Source organism: Diaphorina citri, unplaced genomic scaffold (genome assembly GCF_000475195.1).
Source record: "Diaphorina citri unplaced genomic scaffold, Diaci psyllid genome assembly version 1.1 scaffold916, whole genome shotgun sequence".
In the NCBI taxonomy this organism is placed as follows: Eukaryota; Metazoa; Arthropoda; class Insecta; order Hemiptera; family Psyllidae; genus Diaphorina; species Diaphorina citri.
In genome coordinates this window covers 56760-80258 of record NW_007378347.1, presented here as the reverse complement: position 1 = coordinate 80258, position 23499 = coordinate 56760, and the positions used below count along the sequence as shown (strand labels likewise).

Genomic DNA, 23499 nt, shown 5'->3' with positions numbered 1-23499 from the left:
ATCTTGGCCTGTTGTTCAAAGAACGTTTGCTGAGAAATTTCAAGGTCAACAAAAGAATTAGGTAATAATGAAAAAGAACTACAAGAAAACAAATCTAACGATTATGAAAAACTTTGTTTACAAAATCAAATTCCTCCTAGTCAAAATCATAATGGATTTGATGATTGACGTAGTATAAAACATTTCTAGCTACAGTTATGAATTGGGGTGATAAAAAAATGAAAATATTCCTAGAAGGAAACACGTAGAGTACAGATAAAATGACCTATAGGTATACCTTCTGATAAGTAAACGTTGAAAATGAAAGAAATGTTGACATGCATGCAATTAGAACAAAAGGACGTAAGAAACAAGTATTCGAGTCTTAGTAAGAATAATAAAATTAAAGCATTCACAACATTTGCACAGAAATAAAAGTAAGCAACAATAAAAGCTAAGAAAATGCATACAGAGCTCAGAATAAAAACTGTTGGAATCATGCATGAATAAAGAAGGTAATTGGGAACAAAAAGTGTTGAAATAATAGAAATTAATTGAAATTTTTTAATAGAAACACAAGATAGTGTTGAAACTAAATAGAAAATCAGAAACACAGTAGTTTTGAAACTTTTAAAGGAACATGGAAACTACCTACTGTTTTTTTTCTAATGTTGATGTTGTAAGTTTGTCAAACCAAATTTTTTTAAAAGAAAATATTCAATTTTACTAGAGATGAAGAAGAGAAACTACTCTGACGTCATAGAAACAGGTGAGTTTCCTTTACCAAGATTGTTCATTGTAGTTTTTAAAGAAACTAAGAAATCTCCTAGGTAAGTCTTTTTCTTGTAAAAAGGAAAAAAATCATAATGAAAGATAACAACAAAGACAGTGAAGGAAATGCAAAACTAAGACAAATAAGCAGAAGAAACAAAGCATTTGCGGAGCAAAATAAGCATTACAAGAAAAGCCTCTAAAAGGCCTTTGCATTTAGCATAATAAAAGTAATGTACATAAAAATCCATCTAAGAAATGAGAAAGTATTTTACACTACAGGTATTCTTTGACCCTAAATTCAAAGAGGGACTTGAAGGTTAAAAAGAAGAAAAGAAACCAGAAAATTAGAAATCATGAAAGGAGTAGAAAAAATGTGACATGTTAAATAGTGAAGAGTAACACTCAACAATATTCATATTAGGTTCAACCGTCACAATGGGTCTAAGAAATTCTTCGAAAGAAATAAAATAATGGGTTTCCTAATATCTGAGAGGAAGATTCTGAACAATGTAATTTTTCATTAACCAAATGGAGCTTTTGTCAGACGTGGTAAGTTCGAAAAATAAGAGGAAATGCCAGTTTTGCTTTGTGTTGAGGAAAAAAAAAAAAACGCACAAAGATTTTCGTGTCAGTGCGAAGATCAAAATCAAAATAGCAACAAACCTCAGCCAGCTTCGTAAGTGGTTAGCTGATGCAGTGAAAAATGTAAGTAGGTACAAAGTTCAAAAGGCAATAATGCCATGGAAAATTGAAAGAAAAAATAGAAAGTAAAAAAATTAATAGCTCACCCCTTAAGGGGATTTAGCTTTAAAAAAAAAAAAAAAATGGAACATATTTTACTGCTGGATTTGATTGTGTCGCTTAACATTTTGGCAATGTTTGGACAAGGTTTTGGCAAGGTATCGCAGTTAGTGCTAGCGGGGGTTCCTGTACTCGGGCACGATGTTCGGTGCTGTTCAAGAGAAAAGGTTATACAGGCACAGGTTTTTTGAAAGAAAAGAGAAAATATTATTTTTAAAAAATATGCGAAAAAAATCTTTTGAATGTAAGTTTGATTGAAGTTCTGAGTTCTGAAAACCAGGTTTGAGCGAGCCCCTAAAATCCAAATTCAGACATTGTAGCATGTCTAAATTTTATTTCCTTTTTTGGAGGTCTATTAGAAGGTGTTTTTGTTTCAGCTATTTGCTATTAAAATGTCTTGATTCGAGTTTTTATTATTATTATTATTATTATTGAATAGGGTCATTTATTCTTGTTAATTTGTACAACATAATTCAATAATCTACGTCAAACATAGTTGTTGTACTATTAGGCCTAAAAAAAAAAAAATCAAAACAAAACAATCCTTATTTTGTGCCTGGTTTTCCGAACTCGAAATGTTAACGAAAAGTTAAAACTAAACTCTGTCCAAAATAATTCCCATGTTCAATGAATGTAAAGGTTTTGTATTGAACATACTTGTGTAGCTTTGGACATTAGTGGGCAGCAGAACAAAAGTCAGAAAGAAAACATTTATACACACTTATTAATTCACAACATAGCACAAAGTTGGTCGACAGAGAACCCGTACGTTCGGTTCTTGGTTTGAGACTGAATTGAAAATATTTTCATCTCGTTATAAATAAAAATTAATAATTTTCATCTAGGTGAACTAGTAGTTTATTCTACTAGTAATTCAGTTCACTAAAAAAAAAGATAATTTGGGGCTTCTAAAGGCCCAGTCGAGTCCCAAGTTCGACTAGTAAATTTTGACGAGTGCCAAATGTCATTCAATCAATATGGGACCAACCGTACGAATTTCGTTAAAAAATCAAACAGTTTTCCCTTTTATTTTTTCCCTTTATTTATCAAAATTAAATAATCACTGTGTATTAATTTTTTCATCATTATTTATAAATTTTTTAATGGAGACTAGTGGGCACTGGGCAGTTTGGAAATAAATAAATAAATAAATTATGAAAATATTTTCAACCAGTTTCAGCATCAGAAAATATCAATGAAGTATTCACACGTCCAGGCTTGGCGCAAACTTAACTCAAAGTTGATGGTCGGTAGTCCAAATTTGAGGGTTGGAAGCCTATTTCACGAAGTATTCGTACTACAAGCATATCAAAAGATTTCTATGACATAATATTCCGTTGATTAGGCCCCAGGCAAATCGTATTTTAACTTCTTGGACTTGATTCCAATTTACCAAAGTTAAATCAATTACTTTTACCGAATTTCAATCCAACCAAATTTCAGTGTTTCAGATTGACATCACATCGGTTATCCAAAATCTGACACTCCTGAAGAAAATCTTAGAAAAATGGAATGGAAGTATTTCAAGGTCTTAGGGAAACGGTAGGTATTTTAATTTTGGACTGAGTTGACTTATCGCTCATTTAACAAGAGCTCAAGCTTGTGACAATGGGTGGCGTGTGACAAGCAAAAAATATATTGAGGGAAAAGTGTGCGACAAGCCTGAATTCAGATGTTTTGTGTGCAAGAAAAATAGGAAATTCTCAATGAAAAAGTAGCGCTGTTTATTCCTAAAAAAAGTCTAGTAACTGAGAGCTGGATTGGTAATCTAGGGGGTTGGGGTTCGAGTTTAAGTAACGGCAAAGGTTTTCAAAGACCGAGGTTTTGAACAAACAGGATTATATTTTACTTTGGCAATTTGTAAAACTGAATTAATTATTCCTGTGTCCTGTAAACACTAATTAGAAAATAAAAATAAATAAATAGATTTTGCATTTTGGTAATTTGAAAGCTGTGGACAGTGAGAGGATTTGAAAGCTCAGAAAAGCTAAGTCAAAAAAGCTGTGTGAAAAGCAATAAACAGATGATTAATTCTCCTTTCTTGCCGCTACAGTTCTCCTTCCCCTTCAAGGAAAAATAGGAACGAAAAAAACTTCATCCCTAAACGGAATTCAGCTAACTGCAATTGACCTTTAACCTTTACAGTAATTCCCTAACCCTGGGAAAATAAAGATGAGCCTTTGTTGTCAGTCGACTGCCTTTGAATATATTATAATAAATTACCGCTAGATAAGCGCCCCTGTATAGGTAGCATCTAACGTGTATTTTCCAATTTTCCTTTCGGAAACTGAGAAGATTTCCCCTCTTCTGAATCTCATTTCCCCTCTTCTGAATCTCATTTCCCCTCTTCTGAATCTCATTTCCCCTCTTCTGAATCTCGTTTCCCCTCTTCTGAATCTCATTTCCCCTCTTCTGAATCTCGTTTCCCCTCTTCTGAATCTCATTTCCCCTCTTCTGAATATCATTTCCCCTCTTCTGAATCTCATTTCCCCTCTTCTGAATCTCATTTCCCCTCTTCTGAAGCTCATTTTCCCTCTTTTGACGTAGTGCTTGTACTAAACCATTGGAAATTCCGTCATCTTGAAAAGGGGAAATCGTTTCCGTTTCCGAAAGGAAAATACACCTCTACTTGTCGTAAGTGTAAATAAACAAGAACAAGTCAAGAGGTTTGGAGTTTCACACGTCGCGATGTCGCGATGTAGCGCGAACGCTTCTAATAGGAGAGATTGAGAGAGGCCTTAATCTTGGCGTTTATAATATGACATAATTATTACAATCATGTTCCATGTGTAGCATGCTCATCCCCATTAGATAAGCAAAGAGACATGCGAGAAGGGTGTGCGAGAAACAGGTGAGTTTCCTTTACCAAGATTGTTCATTGTAGTTTTTAAAGAAACTAAGAAATCTCCTAGGTAAGTCTTTTTCTTGTAAGAAGGAAAAAAATCATAAGGAAAGATAACAACAAATGAACATGAGGAAAGGTAACAACAAAGACAGTGAAGTAAATGCAAAACTAAGACAAATAAGCAGAAGAAACAAAGCATTTGCGGAGCAAAATAAGCATTACAAGAAAAGCCTTTAAAAGGCCTTCGTAGGTATTTAGCGTAATAAAAGTAAAGTACATAAAAATCCATCTAAGAAATGAGAAAGTATTTTACACTACAGGTATTCATCTAAGAAATGAGAAAGTATTTTATACTAAACCATTGGAAATTCCGTCATCTTGAAAAGGGAAAATCGTTTCCGTTTCCGAAAGGAAAATGCATCTCTACTTGTCCTAACTGTGGCATAGTGCTTCGCCTGGTTAGGAGGTGCGGGTTCGAATCCCAACTTTTTTTTTCGTCAACAAACTACCTCTGGTGAAAAAATCCTACTCCAACAACATTTTTAGTTGGTGTACAATATATTTTCAACATTAATTCTGGATATTACTCGTAGGTATCTAGGTAAGTATGTATTTAGATATGTTTTGGTTTGGAATTACCTCTGTTGAAAAATCTTACTTCAACAACATTTTTAGTTGGAGTATGATATTTTTTCAACATAATTTCTGTATACTAAGTTTCTGTATTAATGGTTTGGTTTGGCGATGCCTACCCTTCATTTGTTTCAGAGTTTCAATTTGTGGTACCCAATAAGTTTATTATTAGGACGAGCTCTAAGGGCTATTGGCAGTTAACAAAGCTTTGGTACTTACAGCTTTCGATTTCAATGTGGCACAGTTGTCGGTCCATGGGGAAATACTGCAGGTTCATTGGACAAGAAGCCGTGATGGTAAGTCTGAAACATTGATAGAGATGGAACGTTGAACGTTATTGTTGGACTTTTGGAAGTTCCCAAACGACCATTATGACTAGTTGTCGTTTGGCAAACAATGAGAGCCATTGTAATTTAATGAGAGTGTTCCCATTACACACGACACGATTTCGCGATACCTCCTGAAAATCGAAAGCTATGAAAATGATACAAGCCTAACACTCTAGGGGATCTAAATTACGTTACTCCAGTGTGAGAGGCCTCTATAGCTGTTTCCACACATGGTCGACGCCGTCGATCGGTCAACGTCGACTGAAACCGTGCACTGCCTCGACAACATAGATTCACCTTCTCGATCGACGGCGTAGAGTAAGTGTGGACACAGCTTATCATTTTCATAGGTTTGGAGTTTCACACGTCGCGATGTAGTGCGAACGCTTCTAATAGGAGAGGTTGAGAGAGGCCTTAATCGTGGCGTTTATAACATGACATAATTATTAGAATCAAGTTCCATGTGTAGCATGCTCATCCCCATTAGATGAGCAAAGAGACATGAGAGAAGGGTGTGCGGGTTGTCCTATTTTTGAACGCGCTCATATGAAAAATTTCGTGTTTCACCAAATAAAATATTCCGAGCGCGTCGCATCGCGATAACTCAATTTGATTCCGTGGCATACGTCATCCGATTATTACATTATGAGCACCGTGGCAGAGAGTTGGTTTTCATGGAGGGTAGAAAATAGACCGACAGAAGAGGAAGGGTGAAGAGGAAAGGAGAAGATAAAGAGGAGATGAAGGGAGAAAAGAGGAAAGAGGGTAGAAAATAGAGGGAAGAGGAGAAGGAGGAGATGGACAAACGATTAAATAAAATTGATCTGGTTAGGTACCTAGCAAAAGGTCGTATGTAATTTTCGTACACGGGCGACAATTTTTTCCTCTTTGGAACCAACTAAAAGCTTAGGATTGTTGTCTTCAACATGCCATCTTTGGTTTTCCAGTTGGCTCTATTTTCAATGGAAATATTGTTGATAGTGAAAAGTGCTAAATCAATTCAGTCTCGAATTTTTCTGCACACAAGTGTATTATTGAAAATGACGTAATGTTCCTATAGAAAAAAAGTAGTACCTATAGAAGTTAGGGTTCAGATCTTTGATGTTAGTTTGCTTTTCAGTATTAAAAGTCAAATATTACAGTCACCAACATTTGTGTTCTTTCTCGAATCAAACAAAACGATTAAATAAAACTGATCTGGTTAGGTAGCAAAAGGTCGTATGTAATTTTCGTACACGGCCGACAACTTTTTCCTCTTTGGAACCAACTAAAAGCTTAGGATTGTTGCCTTCAACAAGCCATCTTTGGTTTTCCAGTTGGCTCTATTTTCAATGGAAATATTGTTAATAGTGAAAGTGCTAAATCAATTCAGTCTCGAATTTTTCTGCACACAAGTGTATTATTGAAAATGACGTAATGTTCGTATAGAAAAAAAGTAGTACCTATAGAAGTTAGAAGGTACTCGTATGCTAAACAAAACGGTTAGAAAAAAGTCCAGACTCAAAAAGGTCATTGGGTCATTAACGGACTCAGTATTTATCATTTAAGTATGGACTTTACGTTGCTCGGTAATTGGAATCAAGTACTTTAGATCAAGAGAAAGAGAGCGCTGGGTACTTCATAATTATGCTACGAGCCCTAATAAAATAATTAATTATAATATGCAAGTACCTCCGTTTGTTAATAGGATAGACTGGACTGTAGACTGTACTGTGTGGTATTACACGAATGGAGTATTTCACCTAAGTTTCAGTCTCACAGACAAGTGGCATTGAACCATTTAAAATGCATAGGAAATCAGGCATCTCCACTAATTTTTAAAACCTGGCGCATTGCATACCTTACTGAATTTTACGGCGTTCATAGGATTTGTCACAAATACGTAGTGGTTTGAAACCCTTCAAAAATGCATCAGGAAATGAGGCATCTCCTAATAAAATAATTAATTATAATATGCAAGTACCTCCGTTTGTTAATAGGATAGACTGGACTGTACTGTGTGGTATTACACGAATGGAGCATTTCACCTAAGTTTCACAGTCTCACAAACAAGTGGCATTGAACCATTTAAAATGCATAGGAAATCAGGCATCTCCACTAATTTTTAAAACTTGACGCATTGCATAACTTACTGAATTTTACGGCGTTCATAGGATTTGTCACAAATACGTAGTGGCATGAAACCCTTCAAAAATGCATCAGGAAATGAGACATTTCCACTAATTTTTTTTTTAACAATGCATAGGAAATCAGACATCTCCACTAATTTTTTCAAAGCTTGGCGCATTGCATAACTCATGAACTTTTACGGCGTTCATAGGATTTATGTTTATCGGAGAATTTTACGGCGTTCATAGGATTTGTCACAAATACGTAGTGGTTTGAAACCCTTCAAAAATGCATCAGGAAATGAGGCATCTCCACTTTTTTAACAATGCATAGGAAATCACGAAATCAGACATCTCCACTAATTTTTCAAAGCTTGGCGCATTGCATAACTCATGGACTTTTACGGCGTTCATAGGATTTATGTTTATCGGGTTCAAATTTGATTTTACAATGAAGTTATTATTGCAATAGGTATCGTACTTTTCTGTCGGAAATTTTCTTCTTTACCCTTAAGGACAAAGCCCCAATGAATTTTAGAAGTCAGATACCTACCTATAGTTAATGATACACCCGTATAAAAATAAGAAAAAAAAAACTAGGTTATAATAAAATAGTAAATTATGAGCTTCAAGCCTTCAAGAAAAAACGTTTAACAAGGGCCGAATTAAGGGAGCTAGAAAGCTAAGTCTGGCAACGCCGTAAATAAATATCAAAACTGGTTTTCATAGCGAATATCTTCCCAGTGACCCAAAGACCCAGAATACACAACCCCGACCCAAAGTTGTGGCTTTGCCGGAATTTAGATCATCCCTAAAGGGGATTTAGCTAAGGGCTAATTTCAATTAACTTCATAAGTTCATACCTATCTACCTACTTTTTACCATTCAAAACTTAGGTACAGGCATCCTCACCCTATTTAAATTGTCCTATCCCTGTCTCCCAGGATTTTCTTTACCTCGGTAGATACATTTGTATGCAATCAATGGGTTCTAGCCATACCTATCTACCTACTTTTTACCATTCAAAACTTAGGTATAGGCATCCTCACCCTATTTAAATTGTCCTATCCCTGTCTCCCAGGAAATCTTTACCTCGGTAGATACATTTGTATGCAATCAATGGGTTCTAGCACCGACGTGGCCCCTGAGTAAAGCTGACGGCAGATATACACGCGAATAATCAGTGACGGACGGAAAAAAAAAATTCTGGATACTAGGTATCTAGGTAAGTATGTATTTATGTTTTGGTTTGGAATTACCTCTGTTGAAAAAATCTTACTTCAACAACATTATTTTTTAGTTGGAGTATGATATTTTTTCAACATAATTTCTGTATACTAAGTATCTATTAATGGTTTGGTTTGGCGATGCCTACCCTTCATTTGTTTCAGGGTTTTAATTTGTGGTACCTAATAAGTGTATTATTAGGACGAGCTCTAAGGCTATTGGCAGTTAACAAAGCTTTGGTACTTACAGCTTTCGATTTCAATGTGGCACAGTTGTCGGTCCATGGGGAAATACTGCAGGTTCATTGGACAAGAAGCCGTGATGGTAAGTCTGAAACATTGATAGAGATGGAACGTTAAACGTTATTGTTGGACTTTTGGAAGTTCCCAAACGACCATTATGGCTAATTGTGGTTTGGCAAACAATGAGAGCCATTGTAATTTAATGAGAGTGTTCCCATTACACACGACACAATTTCGCGATACCTCCTGAAAATCGAAACGAAAATGATACAAACCTAACACTCTAGAAAAAAAAAAAAAAAAAAAAGATTACCTAATCAAGAACTGGTGAATTCAACGTGCTACCACCACTGGCTAAAAGATGACACAGGACACTATAGATACAGCTCCACATCTTTTTCGATGGACCTAAGTCATGATGTGTGAGTTTCAACTCTTTTACTACGATTTCAAACTTTAAAGTCATAAGTAGTCAACATTTAGGGGGCAAAAAAGGAACCCTAAAGTCCGCCACTAATTCTATCAGACAAAACACGCAACAGACACACAGAATGTGTGTGTGTGAGGAACCCTAAAGTCCGCCACTAATTCTATCAGACAAAACACGCAACAGACACACAGAATGTGTGTGTGTTGTATGTACTATGCATGTTAATTCCTTTAAACTTTCAGCGACTAAATCGAGTTCCTTAGACTTTTAATAGGAGAAGTAGAATAGGAACTTTTAATAAGAGAAATACAATAGGATTTTTCTTTTTTACTTTCCTCCTATTACCTATCTATTCTAGAAACCTATATGAGGTAATAAGAAAGTATTGGAGCCCAAGGAACAGTACTGCCTTTTTTGCCCATCTGAAACCTTGTACAAACGCTAAGTTTTTTTTTGTGATCAGATCGTTAATAAATTAGGGAAGGCTGTAGCCCTCCGCCCCGCTAAGTCACGAAATAGGATTTTTCTTTTTTACTTTCCTCCTATTACCTATCTATTCTAGAAACCTATATGAGGTAATAAGAAAGTATTGGAGCCCAAGGGACAGTACTGCCTTCTTTGCCCATCCTTGTACAAACGCCAAGTTTTTTTTTGTGATCAGATCGTAAATAAATTAGGGAAGGCTGTAGCCCTCCGCCCGCCAAGTCAAGAAAGTTTGATTTTACATCTGGTTTTAAGACTTTTAATTCCAGACAAACGATTTTTCATAGAATCTGATAAAAGCGTGTGTACCTACTAGGCTTGGGAAACAACTTCGGAAAGGGCATGCTACGACACAGGCATTCGACTCCAACACACCAGCTGTTTCACTCACACCTACAACTCTGTCTCACCTTTGTTTTACCTGTGTCACCAGTCTATCACACTCCATTTTAAAAATAAATCTAGTAACCTTTCACATTTTTTCCCCACCCTTGCGACTAAAATAAAATTTATGTGGGTGTTATAAGTCCCAACGAATCTATTTTCATTTAATGATCAAAATAATTGTTCTAATTGACACGGGCAGATGGATAGGTATTATTTACTTAGAGTAAGTAGGTATTAAGGAATTAAATTTATAATTAGACAAGCTGTTTGCCCCTGGAACCCTAGATTACAACCCTGTAGCTTAGGTCCCTAAATTATCTAAGGAATTTCGTGTTAACCATTAATCACATAAATGTGTTGCCACAAATGTCGTTCTTCAATTATTACACCTCGCTAAATATGATCTGGGACTCGAACCACCAATCTGTAGATCAGAAGTCCACTGACTTTGGTGCAAATCATTTCCACCCAAACTGCATCGTTTAGTGCTTTCTTCTTTTTATATTAATTGAAGACCTTCAAATAAACGCAGGTATACCTACGTGATTCTAATTTCACCTTTTTAAAAAGTTGATCTAAAATAGAAAAAGGACATTTTATTTTTATTTTTAAATAAACTTGAATGCAAAAAATACAGGACAGATTGGCTTTAGAACTTTTTCAATATTTCGAAACGTCCAGAAAGCACCAAGAAAAGGCTGGCAAAGTACATAGGTACAGGGATAGAAAACTGTCCAGAATTTTCTGCACTCAAGTGTTGGCAAATCTCTTTTTCAAGTGTAGAGTGTAGACTGTGTTAACTTACCCGTTTCTGACTTACCTCGGACCGGAACTTTAATTTCAGAACAGACTTTGCCTTTTGGTGAGTGGATAGATGAAAGCTGCACTTTCTTCGGGATGACTATAACGATGATTGTCGAAAATCGTTGGTCAATAATCCTCGAGTCCTGTTTCTATGTATGTAAAGTGACAGTCGAAGCAAAACGATCTCGGCCAAATACATAGTCAACGATTCTTTATCAACAATTTTTGTCGACCGATCATTGTTAAAGTCACCTCGAGCAAAACTTATCTAAATTCTGCAATTCTGCATGTCGATGTTGCTACAATTTTTCCCCGCCCAATTCCATCATTACGATTTTTTGGCCCAAGTACATTCCTTTCTTTTTTAGTGGATGTGCCATTTTTCCAAATAGAGCAAAACAGCGGGATTCAATCGGCGAATTACCCTTCCAGAACTTTTTTCACCTAACCTTTTCCCTTACTATCCTCCTCCGGGGGTATCGAACAAGCTATTTATGAAGAAGCATGTGCATAACTTATGTAGTAATGTGCATGGTGATGGAAATTAGTGCCCTACACGCCTTACACTGGACTTTAGACCACGCTACGCCACTGCGCCTAATTCCATCATTACGATTTTTTGGCCCAAGTACATTCCTTTCTTTTTTAGTGGATGTGCCATTTTTCCAAATAGAGCAAAACATCGGGATTGAATCGGCGAATTACCCTTCCAGAACTTTTTCACCTAACCTTTTCCCTTACTATCCTCCTCCGGGGGTACCGAACAAGCTCGGAACAGAACACACAACGCAAAACTACCTGCATTAATTTATTTAAAACCCAGGCAGGACAGATGGATGGGAAATTTATTCCTGCACGAACCATCACACCTCGTTGTATGTTTTTTTTCGAATTCAAATGGAAATCCACAAGCGATAAATACAATTGAGGTTAAGATTCCCGTATATGTTTTCAGTCTCTATGGAGTCTACGAAGGGATAGGCCGGATTTTTCATTTCCCTCGACAAGCATTCGACTGTGTTGCGTCAAATTGAAATGGGCTCAGGGTATAAAATACTTATACTAGAAATGTATGTTCTGTTTATTCTATTCAGCATAGACAGGATTTTGCTATACTTGTATGTACAATGTACATTTAGAATGGAGTTTTCATTTCCCTCGACAAGCATTCGACTGTGTTGCGTCAAATTGAAATGGGCTCAGGGTATAAAATACTTATACTAGAAATGTATGTCCTGTTTATTCAATTCAGCATAGACAGGATTTTACTATACTTGTATGTACTCGTACAATGTACATTTAGAATGGAGTCCAGGACTTTTATCGTATGCTGAAAGGAATTCCACAAGGATTCATGCTTGCAAGAATAGGAAAATATCAGACCTATTCTGTCTGTACGCAAAAATGAAGACCACCAAACATTACAGGCAGTAAGAAGTTCGTGTTGAAAGCTGCACCAGCGCAGATGTTTGAAAAGCGGCCAAATTTGACCGACATGTAGAAAAAATATCTCTACATAGAAAAAAGTTGTACGTCAAATTACAGGTGTGCGTCAAATATCCTATTTTCATTCAACATAGTTCCGAGTGTGAAGAAAAAAGAATAGGAAAATATCAGACCTATTCTGTCTGTACGCAAAAATGAAGACCACCAAACATTACAGGCAGTAAGAAGTTCGTGTTGAAATCTGCACCAGCGCAGATGTTTGAAAAGCGGCAAAATTTGACCGACATGTAGAAAAAATATCCCTACATAGAAAAAAGTTGTACGTCAAATTATAGGTGTGCGTAGAATATCCTATTTTCATCGAACATAGTTCAGAGTGTGAATAAAAATACATAAGTCCTCTAAAACGGACTCAAAAGATTTCAAAAGCGACCCAAACTCCCAATATTCAAAATCCACTTAGGTACCAACCTTAGCTACTTACGTAGATGAGCGTATCAACTTTCAAGTATTTAAGTGAAGGCTGTCCAGTAAAAAAGGGCTCAAAGATTTCAAAAACGACCCAAACTCCCTAAGCAAAAATGGACTTTTTGATAGTACAAAAATGAGCGCACTTACCGTATACTTCTCGTTATGGAGCCCGAGTGATGGATTCGGATGAACTCGTTACTCGTCGTGGCGATGTGGAAGTAGGACTGTTTCTCGTTCACGAAGAACGTGTCGGGGACCCAGATGTTCTTGATGAAATCTGACCCGACCGACAACGTTTCGACGCCGGGCCGTTGTCGGAACGCCAGCCGCGGATCAGTCCAGAATTGACGGAAGTAAAAGTCCAACGTGAAGTCCTGAGGGAAAACGGCGAGAGGGGGCGGTCAAAAACGGTGGTGAAAACGAATTGAAGGTGCGGTTAAAATCGGAAACGTAGTGAATTATAGTAAAGTTAAGTTTCGCTCGGGACGACTGTAACGATGGTCGTCTAACAAAACTCGTTGATATAAAAATGGGGAAATTCATAGATGCATTAATTTATTTAAAACCCAGGCAGGACAGATGGATGGGAAATTTATTCCTGCACGAACCATCACACCTCGTTGTATGTTTTGGAACGCCAGCCGCGGATCAGTCCAGAATTGACGGAAGTAAAAGTCCAACGTGAAGTCCTGAGGGAAAACGGCGAGAGGGGGCGGTCAGAAACGGTGGTGAAAACGAATAAATTGAAGGTGCGGTGAAAATCGGAAACGTAGTGAAGTTAAGTTTTGCTCGGGACGACTGTAACGATGGTCGTCTGACAAAACTCGTTGATATAAAAATGGAGAAATTCATAGACCCATTGATGGACTTTGGGAAAATTCGTACCTACAGCTATAGTATTATCCATCAACGATTTTTCTTATGCGATCTTCGTTATGGTTGTCCCGAACAAAACCCACCTTACGACCTGGATCAGACTTAACAGATTGTATCCTCAGAATTAGATAATATTTTTTGAGATTTAAAATAATAACGAACTTCGCGGAAGTAAAAGTCCAACGTGAAGTCCTGAGGGAAAACGGCGAGAGGGGGCGGTCAAAAACGGTGGTGAAAACGAATTGAAGGTGCGGTGAAAATCGGAAACGTAGTGAAATATGGTAAAGTTAAGTTTTGCTCGGGACGACTGTAACGATGGTCGTCTAACAAAACTCGTTGATATAAAAATGGGGAAATTCATAGACCCATTGATGGACTTTTGGAAAATTCGTAAACGTAGTGAAATATAGTAAAGTTAAGTTTTGCTCGGGACGACTGTAACGATGGTCGTCTAACAAAACTCGTTGATATAAAAATGGGAAAATTCATAGACCCATTGATGGACTTTGGGAAAATTCGTACAGCTAGTGCTCAACTAGTATTATCCATCAACGATTTTTCTTATGCGATCTTCGTTAAGGTTGTCCCGAACAAAACCCACCTTACGACCTGGATCAGACTTAACAGATTGTATCCTCAGAATTAGATATGTAGGTAATATTTTTTGAGATTTAAAATAATAACAAACTTCGCATCTGGAGGTTGGTGGTTCAAGTCTACCCGGTGAATTAATCATGGGCATGATACACCCTAAGAATGTATCACACATAGCTGACTCAAAACCCACAGTGTATGAACAAATGACACTGTCAGGGAAGACATGGAGTTGTGTTAAAAATCCGCTCGACCCCGTACGTTGAGTTATGAAAAAGAAGTTATAGGAAGCTATAGGAAGTTAAAGATTGAGTTATATGTTTTAGAATCTAACTCACTGAGTAGTCCACTGAAAACAGTGGTTCTTTATAAATAACTCACTCTAAACAGCCTTTAGTAGGGTGTCTACCAGACTGGAAAACCGGGAAAACCGGGAAAAGTCAGGGAATTTCATGGGGACTGGAAAAGTCAGGGAAAAGTCAGGGAATTTCACGAAAAAGTGCCAAAAATCGAAAAAAGTCAGGGAATTTTTCAAAGCCTAAAAAAAGACAAAGACTTGTACACGATTTTTCTTTACTAGAATTACTAAATTTTGATATTGGTTGTCCAATGTCCATTGAAAATTGAACACGGGTTGAATTTTTTCTCCACTAAAGGATGTGTAAAAAGTGGAGTGCCAACTTTGAATATAAACTCCATACTCGCGTGAAATTAATCCAATGGTCATGATACACCCTAAGTAATGTATCACACACAGCTGACTCAAACACCCACGGAGTGTATGGACAATGACACTGTCAGGGAAGACCATGGAGTTGTGTTTAAAATCCCGCTCGACCCCGGGTAGCGTTGAGTTATGGAAAAAGAACTGACTCGCTATAGAATTTGAAGAATTGAGTTATTATGCTATATGTTTTAGAATCTAACTCACTGAAGTAGAGTCCAGTGAAGAACAGTGGTTCTTTATAAATTAACCTCACTCGAAACACTACACATCTCTATAGGTATCTATCTCACCACTGTTCAGCAAAGATGGAAAGTTAAAGAGTGGACCCCACTTTTATTATTTTTATTGGCGAGTGAAATATCAGCGGAAAACTCAGAAGGAAACATAAAAGCCTTAACACATGAGTACTGTGTTTGCCAACATATTTCACAGAGTTCCATCAAAGGCCCTGAGGGGCTGATGGGGAATCGTACAAGTTGTCTTCTTATTCGAACTTTCTCATGTTGCCTCAAAAGATGTGAATTCAAGTTGAAGAGAAAAAGAAAAAAAAATTGGAAATTTGTTTTATAAATAGTGGAAAATGGAAAATCAGTAGGAAAACGTATATTTATAGTCATGGATTACCAGAGCAACAAACAAAACCAGTGATCTGTTGTTTGAAAATAGATGCGGCTGTTGCCGAAGGCAATCTTTACCTAAATTATCTAAGGAATTTCGTGTTAACCATTAATCACATAAATGTGTTGTCACAAATGTCGTTCTTCAATTATTACACCTCGCTAAATATGATCTGGGACTCGAACCACCAATCTGTAGATCAGAAGTCCACTGACTTTGGTGCAAATCATTACCACCCAAACTGCATCGTTTAGTGCTTTCTTCTTTTTATATTAATTGAAGACCTTCAAATATAGGCAGGTATTGTACCTACGTGATTCTAATTTCACCTTTTTAAAAAGTTGATCGAAAATACCTAGAAAAAGGACATTTTATTTTTCTTTTTTAAATACACTTGAATGCAAAAAATACAGGACAGATTGGCTTTAGAACTTTTTCTTTATTTCGAAACGTCCAGAAAGCACCCAGAAAAGGCTGGCAAAGTAGGTACAGGGATAGAAAACTGTCCAGAATTTTCTGCACTCAAGTGTTGGCAAATCTTTTTATCAAGTGTAGAGTGTAGACTCTGTTAACTTACCCGTTTCTGACTTACCTCGGACCGGAACTTTAATTTCAGAACAGACTCTAACCGTACTGAAACGTAAGTTTAACAAGACATAAAACACATGTTCAAATGCACATTGTCAATTATTACAGGTTCTCAAAGGACATGCATCAAAACGAGTGTTGGATTCAGGACTGCGGGTTTGAGACGTTCTCAAGGATATTATTTCAGAACAGACTTTAACCGTACTGAAACGTAAGTTTAACAAGACATAAAACACATGTTCAAATGCACATTGTCAATTACAGGTTTTCAAAGGACATGCATCAAAACGAGTGTTGGATTCAGGACTGCGGGTTTGAGAAGTTCTCAAGGATATTATTTCAGTCCAGGATGGGCATGGAATGATTGACAAAGGGGAAGGAGAGGAGGCCAAATTTAGAGGAAAGGAGAGAAAGGTCATTAATTTGCTAGATCAAAAGAATTCATTCGTAGCGTCAATAATGCGCGAAATTTTGCGTAGTTTGAGACCTAAATTTAATACATAAGTTTTTTGAGTAAGACAAAAAATATCACTTTTGCAACTATGACAATCAATCAGAATTTCGGGAAATGACTTTTGCAAACTACGAAAAAAACTCAATAGGTACCTATAAAATAATGGTGATAAATCGGAATGACTAAAATCTAGCAAAATTGAATCCCAATTTATTCGCTACAGAAAGTGGTAGGTATGAAACTTTGAACTAATGACTATTTCAAATCCTAGAAAAAGGCCTCTCCTAATAAGAATGTAAAAAAAGCACACCAATCCTCGAACCACCCCTCAACCGGGGTGCTGGGGTTTTAACTTTCATCTGTGTATCCTCTCTCTCATTTTTCTCTCCTCTTCGCTCCCCCTTATGTTTTCTCCTCTTCTCATCCTCCCCTTTTCCTTTTTGTTTTCCTCTGTTGTTTTTTTCAATCTCCTTTCCTCTCTTTTTCCTGTTCTCCCGTGTTCAAACATACTTTTCATGTACGCTCTTCGGGTGTCGAGAGTCCGACGTGATGAGTTACTCATGTTAGGGGAGAAACAGTGTGCCTTTTGGTGAGTGGATAGATGAAAGCTGCGCTTTCTTCGGGATGACTATAACGATGATTGTCGAAAATCGTTGGTCAATAATCCTTGTGTCCTGTTTCTATGTATGTAAAGTGACAGTCGAACAAAACGATCTCGAGTGGATAGATGAAAGCTGCGCTTTCTTCGGGATGACTATAACGATGATTGTCGAAAATCGTTGGTCAATAATCCTTGAGTCCTGTTTTTATGTATGTAAAGTGACAGTCGAAGCAGAACGATCTCGGCCAAATACATAGCCAACGATTCTTTATCAACGATTTTTGTCGACCGATCATTGTTAAAGTCACCTCGAGCAAAACTTATCTAAATTCTGCAATTCTGCATGTCGATGTTGCTACGATTTTTCTCCACCCAATTCCATCATTACGATTTTTTTTGCCCAAGTACATTCCTTTCTTTTTTAGTGGATGTGCCATTTTAACAAATAGAGCAAAACAGCGGGATTCAATCGGCGAATCACCCTTCCAGAACTTTTTCACCTAACCTTTTCCCTTACTATCCTCCTCCGGGGGTACCGAACAAGCTCGCACGGTTGTTCATAAAAGATGTGGGAAATCAGAAAAAGAGTGAGAAATCCTTCGTGAAACGTGTCCTAGCAAGCAATTTCAAAAACAGTCTACCACCAGGCCCCTGATAGTCTAAATTGATAAAAAGTCGTGTCAGAATTTTAGGCGCTCGCACGGTTGTTCATAAAAGATGTGGGAAATCAGAAAAAGAGTGAGAAATCCTTCGTGAAACGTGCCCTAGCAAGCAATTTCAAAAACAGTTTGCCACCAGGCCCCTGATAGTCTAAATTGATAAAAAGTCGTGTCAGAATTTTAGGCGCTCGTTGTAGCAGCTTTGTGAATATCGTTTTGTTTTATGGTCGCTTTGTCCTAGGATAGTAAAATTTTGTCATGATTTTTTTTTTTTAAATGCGTCAATAAAAGAGGAATGAAAAATAATTTCAATTTTCTTATCGTAAAAAGCGAATCGTTTTATTTTGTCTGACGAATTATTCGCTGAAAATCCCAGTGTTGTGCCATACAAAGCTTCTACCTACGGAGGAAACAATGTCATAAGAACTAGTTAACTGACAAAAGGGATCTGTGAAAGGAGAAGTCTAAAGTAATTTGAGAGAAGAAATAAAAAACAATCATTCAAATAGAGGTAGTTCTTGAGCTTTTTTCCTTGTAAGCTTTTGTTCGAAAAAAGATCATTTGTTCTCTTCGTCAATTTTAGGTATTGAAAGACAGCACAGATCTTTCTCAGTGTAAATAGGACTCTCTCATTAGATTGAAGTAGAAGAAGCTCGGTAAGTTAGTTAGTGACTACGTAGTATCCTTCAAATATCAGCTACCATCTAACGCAGGTACTGTGACTATAGGTGTGGCTTGAACGTACAGTGTAAATAGGGCTTTATGACTGGAATGTTATATTGGACGTCACTGGTGATTACAAGAGACGTGTATTTTGACTGGATCTTGACTTGAACAGATGGATAGTGTTAATTTTAGTAGCTTTGATCGCCAATTTCTTCCCCCAAAAGGCGCCCTAGCTAGTAGGTCGTTCGAGAATATTTTGACTGTGAGTATGGAGCGTGGGCTGCACTATACTGCCGTGCTAAGCGAAAACGCCGTATGTCAAGAAAATCGATTTTTTTGGTTTTTGGATCCAAATGGTTCCTATGATCCTAAATTTTGATCCTATATTTTTTTTTTCTTTATCCCAAACCCCTTAAAAACCACTAAAACGTGTTGCGGTATGTCAAAAACGGATGTGTTGCCGTATAGAAACTCGATTTCCCGAAAGTAGGGTTTTTTGACATACGGCGTTTTCGCTTAGCACGGCAGTATAGTGGATATTCAGTCTGGATGGGACAATTCGGTCATTAATGACGTGATGGAAAGCATCGGGCGAGAAGTGTAAATAGGACTTTATGACTGGAATGTTATTGGGCGTCACTGGTGTTTACAAGAGACGTGTATTTTGACTGGATCTTGACTTGAAGAGATGGATGGTGTTAATTTTAGTGGCTTTAATCGCCAATTTCTTCCCCCAATAGGCGCACTAGCTAGTAGGTCGTTCGAGAATATTTTGACTGTGAGTATGGAGCGTGGGCTGCACTATAGTGGATATTCAGTCTGGATCGGGCAATTCGGTCATTAATGACGTGATGGAAAGCATCGGGAGAGACGACTAGGCTCGAATAAATTATTTAAATGGGATAGCAGGGAGCGCAAATTTATTTATCTCCTCTTTGAGATGAACTTGAAATTTTAATGAGGATGAGCAGAAAGCTTTCAGACTTTTCAGCTCGGGGATTGATGATTGCAACAGAAAAAGGAGGAGTGGAAAACTGGGAAACATTTTAAACGTTTGGTTCTCAACGTTCCTTCGTGCTCAAGATTCATTAAGAGAAAACTTAATTGTGAAAAATTAATTTTTTTTCTGACTTGTAAGCCTTTTTTGAAAGCAAAAAGATAATGAAGGGAATCGTTGTATTGTCAGATCCTTTTTACAGTTTTATTTTGTATTGTATGTAAGCCTTTTTTGAAAGAAAAAGATAATGAAGGGAAGCGTTGTATTGTCAGATCCTTTTTACAGTTTTATTTTGTATTGTATTTACTTTATTCAACAAACAACCAGTGATCTGTTGTTTGAAAATAGATGCGGCTGTTGCCGAAGGCAATCTTTACCTAAATTATCTAAGGAATTTCGTGCTAACTATTAATCACATAAATGTGTTGCCACAAATGTCGTTCTTCAATTATTACACCTCGCTATATTTTAGAGTGGAAAATGATACAGAGATTACCTACCCAAGTACATTACAAAACATAAGACCTTGTACCTTGTTTAACTAGGCTGGCTATATTTATTTTTATTATCATCCCGATGTATTGCTGAAGCTAAGCAACTTCGTGCGTGGTTGGTATCCGCATACCGCCCGAGACTGGAAACTCCCCTTCCGTAATCTAAACAGGGTCTCATATTTTAGAGTGGAAAATGATACAGAGATTACCTACCCATGTACATTACAAAACATAAGACCTTGTACCTTGTTTAAATTGGTCTCGTAGGTAAATTAACGTTAATTGGACAACATTAACCAGAAAAATTCAATTCCCCTTATGGATGGTTCTTTTCTGGTTAATGCTGCCCATTCGTTCCATTCATTGTAGCGAGTTATTGCCGAACAAGGTTACAATCGGAACGAAAAATCGTCGAGTTCAAAACTGGGAGCTCGCTTCGTTCGTTGAATAAGGAAAGCCACCCGCACTGCGCTCCTGGAAGGCAGCCAAGGATTAAAACTAGCTTTCCAATGTATGTAGCTCGTGCGTACAGGGTGGCCCAAAAGTACCAAACTAAGGGGACGATTTATTGGGTGTTTCAATAAGATAGGGCTCAGTGATGTACCTATTGGGTTTTAATAAGACTTTAAGGAAAGCCACCCGCACTGCGCTCCTGGAAGGCAGCCAAGGATTAAAACTAGCTTTCCAATGTATGTAGCTCGTGCGTACAGGGTGACCCAAAAGTACCAAACTAAGGGGACGATTTATTGGGTGTTTTAATAAGATAGGGCTCAGTGATGTACCTATTGGGTTTTAATAAGACTCTTATTTTATAAACAGGGGTTCGCAAATGCTTTGAATATGATGGATTTGAGCGAAAGGGTTTCTGATTTGTGCCTCGAAAAATTAATGAAAAAAAAGTTGCAATTTAGACAAAAAAAAAAAGGATTTTTCAGAGGGAGGGGAGTTATTGAAAAAAAAGGGAATTTTATCCCCCTCCTTAACGGCCTTCCCTGAAAAAGTACAACTTTTCTGAAAACCTACCACGAAAAAGAGTATAAAATGATGGCCGTGGCGTTTTGTGGAAATATTGACAATAATTCCTCCATTTTTTCAAAGGTCCAACTGAGAACTTCTATAGCATTCATAGAAAAATCTCATTTTAACTCAAGGAACAAGGAATCACTCAAGTTTGACTCGTTAGCTTTCGGGCCACCCTGTATAAGTGTATAGATTTCCATTATAGCTCTCCAAGCTTCGCACATGCCACACAAAAAACAGGGTCTCATATTTTAGAGTGGAAAATGATACAGAGATTACCTACCCAAGTACATTACAAAACATAAGACCTTGTACCTTGTTTGAATTGGTCTCGTAGGTAAATTAACGTTAATTGGACAAAATTAAGCAGAAAAATTCAATTCCCCTTATGGATGGTTCTTTTCTGGTTAATGCTGCCCATTCGTTCCATTCATTGTAGCGAGTTATTGCCGAACAAGATTACAATCGGAACGAAAAATCGTCGAGTTCAAAACTGGGAGCTCGCTTCGTTCGTTGAATAAGGAAAGCCACCCGCACTGCCCCGGGCGGGAATCGAACCCGCGGCCTAGCGCTTACAAGGCAGACGCACTATCAACTAAGCTAACTAGGCTGGCTATATTTATTTTTATTATCATCCCGATGTATTGCTGAAGCTAAGCAACTTCGTGCGTGGTTGGTATCCGCATACCGCGCGAGACTGGAAAGTCCCCTTCCGTAATCTAAACAGGGTCTCATATTTTAGAGTGGAAAATGATACAGAGATTACCTACCCAAGTACATTACAAAACATAAGACCTTGTACCTTGTTTAAATTGGTCTCGTACGTAAATTAACGTTAATTGGACAACATTAAGCAGAAAAATTCAATTCCCCTTATGGATGGTTCTTTTCTGGTTAATGCTGTCCATTTGTTCCATTCATTGTAGCGAGTTATTGCCGAACAAGGATCCCCCTCCTTAACGGCCTTCCCTGAAAAAGTACAACTTTTCTGAAAACCTACCACGAAAAAGAGTATAAAATGATGGCCGTGGCGTTTTGTGGAAATATTGACAATAATTCCTCCATTTTTTCAAAGGTCCAACTGAGAACTTCTATAGCATTCATAGAAAAATCTCATTTTAACTCAAGGAACAAGAAATCACCCAAGTTTGACTCGTTAGCTTTCGGGCCACTCTGTATAAGTGTATAGATTTCCATTATAGCTCTCCAAGCTTCGCACATGCCACACAAAGAGGGAGCTTTTGAAAGTGGCCCAAGCAAAAGATAAGAGTTTTTTAGTTTTACGCATTTTTTTTTTTTTTTTCAAATACCTACTTCTTCTGTGAGATGTCATTGTATTTCATTATTTTCATTTTCTTGCTCCCTCCATCTCTCTCTCTCCCATCCTCCCCCATCCATTTTATTCTTATTATTAAATAAAAAAATATTTTTTTTTTCAAGGGATTTGAAAAATTGTGTTCAATTTGAATAAATCGTAGCCCCAAGGTACGAGTTTGATAAATTTCAGGAACACATCTCTGTATGTAAATCAAATTTGAGGAGTCCTTAAACACCTACAGTGGGTAATTGGGTATTTAGGTGCTTTGCTTTACATAAATAAGGGGCAATTTGATATTTCCCCCTTCTTGATTTTATATTGGGCAAGCATTTTGGTCACTCTATGGAAAGAATGTGTTAGCTGCAAATTGTACCCTTTTTTGATCATTTCATTGTGATTCCTCTCAATCGGATTTACCTATAACATTTTTGTATCAACCTCCTTAGGCCTTTTACTGAACTTGAGTTTCTTTTTTTTAAACTCAGTAAGAAATATTATGAAAAGAAGAAGTCAATGTATGTACCCACTTTCCATTTACCATCTCCATGAAAAATACTGACCAAAATTTTTAGTTGCTTCTCGTTTAGAAAAAATAATTCAAATAAAATGTTAGGTGATTGCAATTGTCCACAAAATTGAACGTACAGGTTCGTTTCGACAAAATTGTATGTAAAACCCCTGGATAAATAAATAATAAGTAAATCAATGATTTTTATTAGAATTTGGACTAGATAGATCACCAGATGAATATAATGAATAGTACCGAAGTAGCCTGCAAGAAGCACCTTATGCGTCCGAAAGAGTCAATCAAAATACGTCCCAATGAGCCACTCAGAATCCGTTGTCCTTACACCACTGTTGCCAATACGACCGATCAGCAAAGCACAGACACTGCGGATGTTCCAGGGGATCCCGACGTTGCCAGCTG

The 23499-nt window shown here is 37.2% G+C and overlaps 1 protein-coding gene across 1 annotated transcript in view; it reads right to left on the bottom strand.

Annotated features, from left to right (window-relative positions):
* Positions 1 to 23499, bottom strand: part of LOC103513041 (gamma-aminobutyric acid receptor subunit beta) — a 68293-nt gene that overhangs the window by 28125 nt on the left and 16669 nt on the right. The window contains exons 2-3 of the mRNA XM_026826340.1: positions 13107 to 13333; positions 8944 to 9026 (exon numbers count right to left, since the gene is read on the bottom strand). Coding sequence (XP_026682141.1) covers positions 8944 to 9026; positions 13107 to 13333 — 310 coding nt within the window. The remainder of the gene's footprint in view (positions 1 to 8943; positions 9027 to 13106; positions 13334 to 23499) is intronic.